The sequence below is a fragment of the Dendrobates tinctorius genome, unplaced genomic scaffold (assembly GCF_039654945.1).
Source record: "Dendrobates tinctorius isolate UK_male_01 unplaced genomic scaffold, ASM3965494v1 ptg000020l, whole genome shotgun sequence".
NCBI classification, from domain to species: Eukaryota; Metazoa; Chordata; class Amphibia; order Anura; family Dendrobatidae; genus Dendrobates; species Dendrobates tinctorius.
The window spans coordinates 31,800,001-31,812,691 of NW_027361688.1; the positions used below are offsets into that span (position 1 = coordinate 31,800,001).

The window sequence follows — 12,691 nt, forward strand, 5'->3', positions numbered from 1 at the left end:
GTTTGCTAGAGAGCATTTGGATGATCCAGAGGAGTTTTGGGAGAATGTCCTATGGTCTGATGAAACCAAACTGGAACTGTTTGGTAGAAACACAACTTGTCGTGTTTGGAGGAAAAAGAATACTGAGTTGCATCCATCAAACACCATACCTACTGTAAAGCATGGTGGTGGAAACATCATGCTTTGGGGCTGTTTCACTGCAAAGGGGCCAGGACGACTGATCCGGGTACATGAAAGAATGAATGGGGCCATGTATCGTGAGATTTTGAGTGCAAACCTCCTTCCATCAGCAAGGGCATTGAAGATGAAACGTGGCTGGGTCTTTCAACATGGCAAAGATCCAAAGCACACCGCCAGGGCAACGAAGGAGTGGCTTCGTAAGAAGCATTTCAAGGTCCTGGAGTGGCCTAGCCAGTCTCCAGATGTCAACCCTATAGAAAACCTTTGGAGGGAGTTGAAAGTCCGTGTTGCCAAGCGAAAAGCCAAAAACATCACTGCTCTAGAGGAGATCTGCATGGAGGAATGGGCCAACATACCAAAAACAGTGTGTGGCAACCTTGTGAAGACTTACAGAAAACATTTGACCTCTGTCATTGCCAACAAAGGATATATCACAAAGTATTGAGATGAAATTTTGTTTCTGACCAAATACTTATTTTCCACCATAATATGCAAATAAAATGAAAAAAAAACAGACAATGTGATTTTCTGGATTTTTTTTTCTCAGTTTGTCTCCCATAGTTGAGGTCTACCTATGATGTAAATTACAGACGCCTCTCATCTTTTTAAGTGGTGGAACTTGCACTATTGCTGACTGACTAAATACTTTTTTTCCCCACTGTATCTATCTATATATCTATCTCTATATCTTTCTATCTATAGCTATCTATCTCTATATCTATCTATCCATTATCTATTTTCTATCTATCTCTATTTCTATCTACCTATCGATCTATCTATCTATATTTCTTTCTATATCTATCTCTATCTATCTCTATCTATCTCTATGAATCTTTCTATCTATATCTATCCATTATCTACTATCTATCTCTATATCTATCTATTTCTACATCTATCTTTCTATCTATATCTATCTAACTCTATATCTATATATCTATATAGCATTATACCCTATGAGGGGGTGCATTATACCCTATGAGGGGGGCAGCATTATACCCTATGAGGAGGCAGCATTATTCCCTATGAGGAGGGCAGCATTATTCCCTATGAGGGGGGCAGTATTATACCCTATGAGGGGGGCAGTATTATACCCTATGAGGGGGGCAGCATTATACCCTATGAGGGGGGCAGCATTATACCCTATGAGGGGGGCAGCATTATACCCTATGAGGGGGGCAGCATTATACCCTATGAGGGGGGCAGTATTATACCCTATGAGGGGGGCAGCATTATACCCTATGAGGGGGGCAGCATTATACCCTATGAGGGGGGCAGTATTATACCCTATGAGGGGGTGCATTATACCCTATGAGGGGGTGCATTATTCCCTATGAGGGGGGCAGTATTATACCCTATGAGGGGGGCAGTATTATATTCTATGAGATGGCTGCATTATATTCTATGAGATGGCTGCATTATACTATATGAGGGGGCTGCTTTATATTCTATGAGGGAGGCTACCCCAACTCCTGCTACATAATTAAGACATGTACAACCTTATATTATACCCGGATATTAGCGTGTTTTACCGCATAATTGGTGGTCTGGTATTTAACTCTATGCAGCTACATAGTGGGCCCCAAGAATGATTTTCTCTGGTGGGCCCAAGGTGTTCCAGTCCGACGCTGTTAATGTCTGTATATGAAAGGCTTAATTTTTATTTTTTCATTTTTTTTTTGGGCTGAAGGTATGAAAACCAAGAGTTGAAGAAGTTGTTTTTGCATAGAGTGAAAGTGTCGGCTTCAACAAATGGCGGTACTCCAGCTACGGGGGAGACCACTCATGTTGAGAATGCGACACATGAACAGGTGAATAAACGTCTACCCGCCCATTTGTGTTCTGCTCTACTGGATCTGTACGAGAAACCTTCGCTCACTGTATCACCTGTCGTTTTATTTACGTGGTGAAAAAAAAAAACTCGGAAATTTGTAAAAAAAAAAAAAAAATAAAAAAATTTCACCATTTTGTGAGACTTGAAGCTGTGATTGTCTGATCGCTTGTGCCTCACATAGCAGGACTTCAGCATAGCATTTTATGGAAACTACAACACGCAGCCCAGTAAGTGACACACCGCTGGAATCAGGGTCTCTGCCCCTACATCGTACCTCTCTCAGATGACATAGCAAAAACCTGCTGACAAATTCCCTTTAAAAATCATTATCGCGTCACGTGCACTTTTCTCGCACGTGGTGGGATATCCTGAGGATTTTCCTCCTGGATTTGTGGACAGAAAACTGCAGCAAGTTATTACAGTAGGAGCAAAGATGATAAAATTAGACCAAATCTCATCCAGTAAAAATCTACAGTAAAAATTGACCCATTAGGCAGACTCTAAATTTTGCCATCAATTTGACCCTTTTTAGCGCAGTGGGTGAAAAATCTGCACCGAAATCAGCATGTCGCGCGGATTTTGACGCAGATTTTGAGGCAGATTTCTTGCAGATCAGAAATGTAAGATTTCTTCAGATGAATGGTCTCCAAACCGAGTTTTTATATTGAAGCAAAACGCAGAATAACCATCAGTTTCTCACTTTCCTGCCTCTTCTTTCTTGTCTCCGAATACGGAATCTAAAAATTTCCAATTTTATTAATATTTTAATTTTTTTCTTTTTTTTTTTTTTCAGTCGGCCAAATTGTTAGAAAAACCTTCAAATAAAGACCAGGTTGGGTCTTTGTTAAAGAAAGTGAAGATCCTGGAACATCAGAGGACAGAGGTGATTAAATCCGCAAACTACACTTACATGAGGGAGAACTGCTTACATAGCAGTTCCCCACTGTATACATGAGATTGGCGAAAGTGCTTTTAGAGCAGGAGTGATAGTTGAGGTACGTTAGGCAATTGCATATATAACAATTACCCATTGGGATAATCTAGTGTTCATTAGCATTCTGACAGCACTATAGGAACTGGAACTTCATTTCCTTCAGCAAGCCATTGTCCAATAGTTTGCCTTCCCGAACTAAAAGCCTCTCTGTTATTCCTGTATGCATTTCCTCCTGGAAACCGCTGTACATGTCCACGTGCGGGCACACGCCTAATGGTGGCACAAGGGAAAGCGGGTGTAAGCGCTGTATGAGAGCCGACCCCATGCCCGAACGATCAGTGCTAGCGCAGATTGCAGGTGTTTACTCCCTTAATAGTAACAGAGACACTGCGGGACATTACAGAGGGAGGGAGCTCCCTCTCTTTACCAATCTGCCTTATCAGTTTTTACCACACGCAGAATGACGTTATAAAAAAACAATTCCTGATTGCTGTTTTTATTCTTTCTACCTCCCAAAGATCACAGTAAGGCTCGCTGCGCATTTATCCTGTGCTCTACGCTGAGCACTTACACCGGGGTTTCTGTGTAAATCTCTGAAATACGTGATTCAGACACAACACCCGGCGGAACATTCCCTCTAATGAGGCAGATGGAGGCACTGTGGACGCCGTCTGTCCTGTGATCCGGCAGTGTCCGTCTTTTTAGGATTGCATAAAAGTGCCGTTGACCGGTTTTGTGCACCTCTGAAAAGTAGAAAACCGCTAAACGGAGGCTAGGCGGAGTCCAGAGTACCTATGCTGCCTCATTATAGTGAATGGATCCATCAGGAGTTTCATCTGAATCACGTCACTCAGAGATTTAGATAGAAACCCCAAAGTAAGTGCTCAGCGTAGAGAGCAGGATAACTGTGATGCCAAACGTTATGTATAATGTTCCCAATAAAAGCTTCAACTCAGTCCACAAAAAAGGCAGGTCCGTCAACTGTTAACGGAAATATAGGGGCTTCCACGTTACTGGTAGCACAAAGGCTCTGGAAAAGCGAAATGACTCCTCACCCGCCTAAAAGAAATTCAGCAAATTTTCTGCTCCCAAATCCAAATGCCCCCTCCCTTCTAAGCCTCACAGTGTACCAAAACCACATATTGCTTCCACATTTGGCATTTCTGTAGAGATGAGAGTCCGTGTAACTTACGGGTGCATGTCTCCAGAAACATGAGCTGGGCATAATGTACTGGTCACTACAACGTACTGGTCACTACAATGGCAGAGTTGCAATTTTCACTCGGCAACATCCACTGATGCCTGATTCTGGCAAACATCCATAGTCAATTCCCAAAGGGGTATAATTTCCAAAATGAGATCACTTGAGGGAGGATTCTGCTCTGTGTGTGGAATCCACAAACTGTTCTATGATAAATTGTTCTCCAAGAATCAAATAGTGCTCCTCTCCATATGGCTAAGCAGTACTGTACAGCCACATATGGGGTATCGGCATACTCAGGAGAAATTGTGTAACAAATTATACCATTTGTTTTCTCCTATTGCCCCATTTTAAAAAGATGACAGTGCGAGAAACACTCATTGTTCAGGGGGCCGAACCTGAACAGTAACACAGACATCCTGGTGAAGTCTGTGCCCAAACAGTAAGTGTTCGGTACGGACCCCGATCTTTACTGTTCAGATTCGCCCATCTCCATTAGGAATGTTCTGCTGCTGCTGTTATCTGTGATTCACACTCTATTTTTTACAGCTCCTGGATGTGAACAAGCAGTGGGATCAGCAGTTTCGCTCTATGAAACATCAGTATGAAGAAAAGGTATCGTATTATTATATATTTCCTTTGTTACGAAGAACCTCTTCATGACCTTGCAATTTTTCATTTTTGCACTTCTAAGAGCCATAACTATTTTTTTTTTTTTGCGTCCACATATCCCTATGAGAGCTTGTTCTATTATAGTACGAGTTGCCGTTTTGAATGACGTCATTCAAATTGCTAAATTTTCCTCCAAAATGACAACGTATTAAAGTGTCTGAATCCGAACCCCACAGATCACATCTCTGCGTCAGAAGATTTCACTAGCCAACAAGTCTGAGAGCGAGCAGGAGGCAGAGAGAGATCGGAAGCAGCGAGACTTCGACCGCATACTTCTCCTGGCCAGAGACAAAATAGAGGAAAAAGAGGTGAAGCATTGGGCGTGGTTATATGGTAACCACAATTTATGACAAGTTGAAAGTTTGATGTGATCAGGAATCGGCTTAGAAGTTTGTTCAGGAGAAGTGAGATAAGAGTTAGAGATCTGAGAATTCGGAATGAGCTTACTGACAGATACTTGTTTTTTCATTTTGCAGTAACACATTGAGGTAGTTTAAAGCAAAATGGTCCAAAGTGTTTAATGACACCCTAATGAAAAATTGATGTTTAGCTCAAAATACATTTATTTGAAGATTTGTCACTTGCCTTTCAAAAATCCCTGAGCTCCCCTGATTTTGTCGCTCTTTTCTGTTTTGTGCTGTGTCCCTCCATTGCAGAGATATTCACATTTTGTTTTTTTTCTGGAGATCATTATGTGAAATCTCTACTTTCAGTCCAACTGTTCATTTCTTCAAAGTATTCCCTGGGGGGGCATGTGCTTTCTCCCTTCTCTTAAATGCTGTCAATCACAGCTCAGCAGCCTCTGAGACTGATAGACTGCTAGATCAGCTGCTGAGCTACGATTGGTAGCATCTGGGAGACGGGAGAAAGCACACGCCCCCAGAGAAGACTCTGAAGAAAGACCCAGTTGGACTGAAAGTAGAGATTTCACATACTGTGCTCCAGATGAAACAAATGTGAATATCTTTGTGATAGTGACGCAGCCCAAAACTGAAATAAAAAAGCATTAGAATTTGAGGCGCTAGGTGATATTCACAAGATATTTGACTCCATTTTTTTTAAGCAAGTGACAGGTCCTCTTTACGTTAAAAAATATGTATATCACTTTTTGTGAATACCCCAATGAATGTCTTTTTTTTCGTGGAAGGTTGATGGTTTGAGGTTCTAGGCTTAGAATAATGTCGGCTGAACCCGCCGCCATCAGCGGTTTAGGCCAACCGTTTAATGCGTAGGGCCCTCCCAACTCTCCTCGATATCATCTTTTGGAGTACAGATCCTTTTGCTCTATGAGCGATAAACTGCCGGCAGACGGCAAATCTGCAGCGGCCTACCATGGAAGGAAAGTCAATGAGATTTTTAAAATCCTCCGCACGCTGCAGAATAATATCCGATCTTATTTGACACATCTTGATGTTGCTTTTATCCCTTCACAGTCACAAATACAGAAGCTGGAGTCTGAGATACGAGATCTGAGGCAAAAGAACAGGTTCCTTCATGATCAGATGAGCTCCACCAGCAAACAGCGGGAATATCAGGAGCGCGAGATCGGCCGACTGAATAAAGTAATTTTTAATATTTGTTGTGTAAGGCACATTTCAGCCTCTGATGCATATGGACTAGTTCCACCTTGAGAGAAGGACTTCTTCACATGTCTCCACTTATGACTTACTGTATTGCGTCATTGTCTTCACAGGCTCTGGAAGAAGCTCTAAAGCTGCAGGGATCTGGTCCACAGTCTCCTTCTTTCTCTGCCTCCACGGAGGACACTGGGCTCCTTCAGCGCCAAGAACTCATAACTCAGATTGACCTCCTCAAACAACAGGTAAATTGCCTGTTTCTACTCAACTGATGCCTTCCAAGAAATGTTGCTTTAGCAGGTGAAGAAATTCTATGTGGTAGTCTAAACTTTTTGGGGTTGCTAAGTTTTGGGTCCCATAATATAAATCTGATGGCTTCTGACAGCCCTGGAGATCAGATGAAGTGGCCATATTGGTTTTGTCCTTAGGATTAATTTCTTTGATTACTTTGCCACCTTTTTAAGTAAATGTCCTCGTTTCAATCGCACCTTTGAAGTAGGTGCCATGGAGGTGGTGATTCCATGGTGCTGTCCATGAGAAGGGGTTATATACAGGATACATATGACTGACAGACTGGTACAGAGATAGTAGAGGGCCCTACACTTACGGGCTTACAGCCTACAGGGTAATGACAGTAGGTTGGGGTGTTGAGGCAGCTCCGGTGGAGGTGAGGTGACAGCAGGGTCTTTGTAGGCTGTAAGTTTTCTTGAAGAGATGGGTTTTTAAGTTCCCTCTGAAAGTTCTGAGTGTGGTGGATAATCGGAAGTGTTGGGCCACAGAATTCCAGAGTATGGGGGATACTTGGGAGAAATCTTGGAGGCGATTGGGTGAGGAACGTACAAGTGAAGAGGAGAGGAAAGGGTTTTGGGAAGACTGGAGGTTCCGTGTTGTCAATGTCAGTAGTTTGAACTGGATATGTTGGGGAACTTGGAGCCAATGAAGAGATTTGCAAAGAGGGGAAGCAGAGAAGTAGTGAGGCGAGAGGAGGATTAGTCGGGCAGCGGAGTTAAGTACGGACTGGAGAGGTGCGAGAGTGTTAGAAGGGAGGCCACGGAGGGGGACATAGCATTAGTCGAGACGGGAGATGCTGTGGGCATCAACTAGCATTTTAGTAGATTTGCGGTTGCGAAAAGGATGTAGTCTGGAAATATAAGTTGGACGCAGCAGAAGGTGTTGAGAGCTTGGCTATGCGGTCTGAAGGACAGGGCAGAGTTGTGGCAGGGTAATTCTGGTAAAGGGGAAAGATTGGTGCATTGATGTAATTTATTGTGATTGAGGGCCAGGGGTGGCACAGATTGTGACTGGAAGCAGCCATGTTTGTGCAATCCTGGACAATCCATTAATGGTCCATTGACTTTCCGATGTCTTCAGCAGCTCCATTTCTTCATCTTTACTTCCTCTGCCTCACATGAGGTCAGATCAGGTTGGGGCGAGAGGTCATTACAGGTTGATTGAGCTTCTGTTGCGGAGCCGAGTTATGATGGTTAATTCGCCGGCAGGTCGACGAGTTCATCTGCTTCTCGGACTACTAATACAGTTAATAATTCACCGTCTGATGGAGGAATTCATCTTGTACGTCCTTGGTATGGAATACAGCAACCTAACAATAAAAACAATACCTTTTAGTGGAGAGCCAATGAGAAATCTAGTGTAGAAGCCACATGCAAATCGGGCTGGAAGTGCACTGGGGGGGTGTCCGTGTACTTGGACTGGTTAAAAAATGCATTTTTAACTGATCGTATGTTAAATTGATGGTAGTCTGACCCTTAAGACTCTTATTGATCGGCAGAACGGGACTTTGCTGCAGTACCAGGCACAGCCACATGGCGAGCCATGCTGCCTGGATTAACCTTGAAGGGGCTTCACTTCACTAATGCCACAATCACACATCCTTGTATCTTGGTCTGAGCATGGACTGTCCATGGATCTTGTGACCCAAACATGGCTGCCTCATAGTGATGCACAGACTGGCCGCGCATCTCCTAACCTGAATCTGGCCACCATATAAGGATGCACGGATTACCTTATGGTCTCCTGACGCGATCTTGTTCGCCTCATAGACATATGGGGCTGTCAAGTTAGGTTAGGAGACCACCGGCCAGTCCAGACCATGATACGGATGTGTGAATAAGGCATTATGTTTACTTCTTCGATAGACCTAATATTCTCTGATGTCTTATAAACGTCTTGTGAATCCAGGGCTTTATCTCACATGTGAAGTCTTAAATCTTGTTATTTAGCCTTTTAATATCTAATGTGTGTTTTCTTTGTGATGGTATTTGCCTGTAATCCTTAGAGGAAATTTCATGATTATCAACATCATCGATGACCCATTGTCTGCAGACAGACGTGTTGGGTATAATCCTTTCCTCTGCTTTATCTAATCTTAATCCTGTGGACTTATTTTTTAAGTAATTTGGAGTTTTGTAGAGATCAGCGGCTCTTTGTCTAGATAGATCCTGTGTGATAGTAGTCTGATTAGGATTATGTCTTGTGACTCAGTGTGTTGACAAAGAGCCAAGAGCAGCGGCTCTCCTGGAGAACACAGAAGCGTTTGCAGCAGGCTTTTTTTTATGGACTGAGAGCCTGATTTCTGCGATGTACCACTTACTGGGCTGCTTGATGCAGTTTTGGTAAGAATCTGTTTTTAAACAGGTTTTCTAAGAAGGTTATAAAAATGGCTGTCATCACATATTTCAAACTGCAGCCTGTCCTAATCATGTGTCAGGATGGGTCGCTGCCTGAAGAAACACCACTTGATTAGTGATCGGACCCAAAGATGGTCGTAAATGGCTGCACATCCAGTTGGAAGAATGTCTCAAGTGGGGTACCACAGGGCTCTGTCCTGGGCCCTGTATTATTCAACATCTTTAGCAACGATTTAGATGAAGGAATTGAGGGTAAACTGATTAAATTTGCTGATGACACAAAGCTAGGTGGGATAGCTAATACTAGAGAAGAGAGAGAGAGGATTCAAAAAGATATAAATAAACTGGAGCAGTGGGCAGCAACTAACAGAATGGTTTTTAACAGGGAAAAATGCAAAGTACTACATCTGGGCAATAAAAATGAAAAAAGCATATACAGAATGGGAGGAATAGGGCTAAGCAACAGCACATGTGAAAAAGACTTGTGTATACTAATAGATCACAGACTGAATATGAGTCAACAGTGTGATGCAGCAGCAAAAAAGGCAAATGCAATTCTAGGATGTATTAACAGAAGCATACAGTCTAGATCACGTGAAGTCATTATTGCCCTCTACTCCTCTTTGGTCAGACCTCATCTGGAATATTGTGTCCAGTTTTGGGCACCACATTTTAAAAAAGACATCAACAAACTGGAGCAAGTTCAGAAAAGAGCGACCAGAATGGTGACCGGTCTGCAAACCCTGTCTTAAGAGGAAAGGTTGCAGGATTTGGGAATGTTTAGTTTGCAAAAGAGAAGACTGAGAGGAGACTTAATAGCTGTCTACAAATATCTCAAGGGCTGTCACATTGTAGAAGGATCATCGTTATTCTCATTTGCACAAGGGAAGACTAGAAACAATGGGATGAAACTGAATGGGAGGAGACACAGATTAGATATTAGAAAAAACTTTTTGACAGAGTGATCAATGAGTGGAACAGGCTGCCACGAGAAGTGGTGAGTTCTCCTTCAATGGAAGTCTTCAAACAGAGGCTGGACAGACATCTGACTGGGATGATTTAGCGAATCCTGCTTTGAGCAGGGGGTTGGACCATATGGCCCAGGAGGTCCCTTCCAACTCTACGATTCTATGATTCTATGAGATCTGTCTTGACTGTCAGAGGAGCAAAATGGTGAGCAAAAACATGAGTGTTCTGCTCCCTGCCGCGGAGCAGGGCAGTAGCAGTACGGAAAATCAACCATCCTTCTCGTATGATTGAGCACTACAGACTTTTTTTTTTTCCTCCAGCTTCAGCCCTGCTGAGTGGTCAGTCCTTCGTTCCCTTTTGTAATGCTCACAGACTGACTGAGCACAGACGAGGACTAAAGCTAGAAAAAAAGCCATTTGGGCTCAGCTTTTGCCAGCAGAGTGAGATAATCGGCTATGTTTGTTCATGATTCAGGTGCTTTGACAAGAGGCAAATGTTTTAGGACAGGTTGCAGCTTGTAATATGTCACGGGGGCGATTATTACCACATGCTTGAATAATAAAATTCTGAAGGTCAGCAGCCACCACAAAGTGGCGTTTACTGTAATCATATTTATTATTGAGAGCAATGCAAGCTGTATTCTCTACCATTAAGCAAAATTTACAAAACACACAAAGATTCTCCAGTTCTTAAGAGTTATCGGTGTCACATGTAATATATGGTGGCGGTCACAGTGATCCTTGGTCAATGCCATGTATCCTTGCATAAATTCTTAAGGCACTAACTCATTTTTTGTAGGCATCTCTGAAAATATAATCCTTCCTTATAGGTGGCCATCTTTGAAGAAGAAGAAGAGGGAACGCAGTGATCGGGAACGTATGAACGAGGAAAAAGAGGATCTGAAGCGAGAGATGGAGCAGCTTCAAACACAGCTGGCCCAGGCCAACACTAAGGTGAAGAGTCTCTCCGATTCTGGGGTTGTCAATTTAATCTGTTATTTCTGAGTTTACCAGTCCGGTGGGTGGTCCTACTCAGTGATTGACAGCTGTGAGTCCCTAAAAAGACCACACACTGGACTCCTAAGTCTTTACTGAAGTGTCCTTTTATATTATTCTTGATCTGTCTATGTATAGTTAAAGAAAACTGAAGCAACTTTGCAGTGAAACATTTTACCAGTTTGTGTCAAAAATTCCTGTGTCTCCATGGTAACAGACCACAAACAAACCATGTGTAGTCAGGCTCTGTACTTGTATGGGGTTTACAGTACTGTGTTTCTATTTCAGCTACACTCCTGTCAGGAGGATTTACGAAGAGAGAAAGAACATGGACGTGAGCGGTCTAGGCCACAAGAGGTAAGGTGCTACTTTTTATTGGGCTGTTTTAAAGAGTAACCGTGGTTTAATTGTTTTTTTCATAAATCAATAGTGCACATGATCACAAGAAACTTTTGTAAAATATATTGGCAAAGAACTCTGCTTCTTTCTTCTCCGTAACTGATTGTTAACTTTGCATTTGGTAAAGGCAGATTTTCCCGTTATTGAGATAGGAGGTGACAGTTGGTGCTCACACAGTTCTATGGAGAATGGTAATTGAACAACTGTGGAGATTACAGTTGGTGCTCATATAGTTCTACGGAGAATGGTAATGGGATGACTGTAAAGGTGACAATTGGTGCTCATATAGTTCTATGGAGAATGGTAATCGGACAGCTGGAGGTGACAGTTGGTGCTCATATCGTTCTATGGAGAATGGTAATCGGAGAACTGTGGAGATGACAGTTGGTGCTTATATAGTTCTGTGGAGAATGGTAATTGAACAACTTTGGAGGTCACAGTTGGTCCTCATGTAGTTTTATGGAGAATTGTAATCGGACAGCTGTGGAAGTGACAGTTGGTGCTCATATAGTTCTATGGAGAATGGTAATCGGACAGCTGGAGGTGACAGTTGGTGCTCATATAGTTCTGTGGAGAAGGGTAATTCAACAACTTTGGAGGTGACAGTTGGTCCTCATGTAGTTTTATGGAGAATTGTAATTGGACAGCTGGAGGTGACAGTTGGTGCTCATATAGTTCTATGGAGAATGGTAATTGGACAACTGGAGGTGATAGTTGGTGCTCCTAAAGTTCTATGGAGAATGGTAATTGGACAACTGTGGAGATGACAGTTGGTGCTCATATAGTTCTATGGAGAATGGTAATCGGACAACTTTGGAGGTGACAGTTGGTGCTCATATAGTTCTATACAGAATTGTAATTGGACAACTGAGGAGACGACAGTTGTTGCTCATATCGTTCTATGAAGAATGGTAATCGGAGATCTTTGGAGGTGACAGTTGGTACTCATATAGTTCTATGGAGAATGGTAATTGGAGAAATGTGGAGGTGACAGTTGGTGCTCATAAAGTTCAATGGAGAACTGTAACTGTTCTTTCAGGTGAACGCGCAGCAGAATGTGTGTGTATTCCTCTAGCTCTTCTATCTTTCTCCACTTTCCATAGATTTTTAAAAGCACCAATTGTCTCCAATCTCTGTAATGGGGAAACCTGTCTAAACTGATGATTTTACCAGTGAATTGAGTGTAAAATTTGTCCTGGAGGTGAAAGAAGCAGATTTCTCTGATATATATTACAAATTTGCTTGTTTTCACATGCACCATTGATTTATGCAAAAAAAAATTAAT

The 12,691-nt window shown here is 42.5% G+C and overlaps 1 protein-coding gene across 1 annotated transcript in view; it reads left to right on the top strand.

The window, feature by feature from the left end:
• The window catches only part of LOC141083600 (TNFAIP3-interacting protein 1-like), a 63,214-nt gene that overhangs the window by 42,310 nt on the left and 8,213 nt on the right, over window positions 1–12,691 (top strand). The window contains 9 exon segments of the mRNA XM_073567942.1: window positions 1,868–1,988; window positions 2,805–2,894; window positions 4,696–4,761; window positions 4,995–5,126; window positions 6,252–6,380; window positions 6,512–6,640; window positions 10,842–10,861; window positions 10,863–10,965; window positions 11,296–11,364. Of these exon segments, the coding sequence (XP_073424043.1) occupies window positions 1,868–1,988; window positions 2,805–2,894; window positions 4,696–4,761; window positions 4,995–5,126; window positions 6,252–6,380; window positions 6,512–6,640; window positions 10,842–10,861; window positions 10,863–10,965; window positions 11,296–11,364 (859 nt within the window).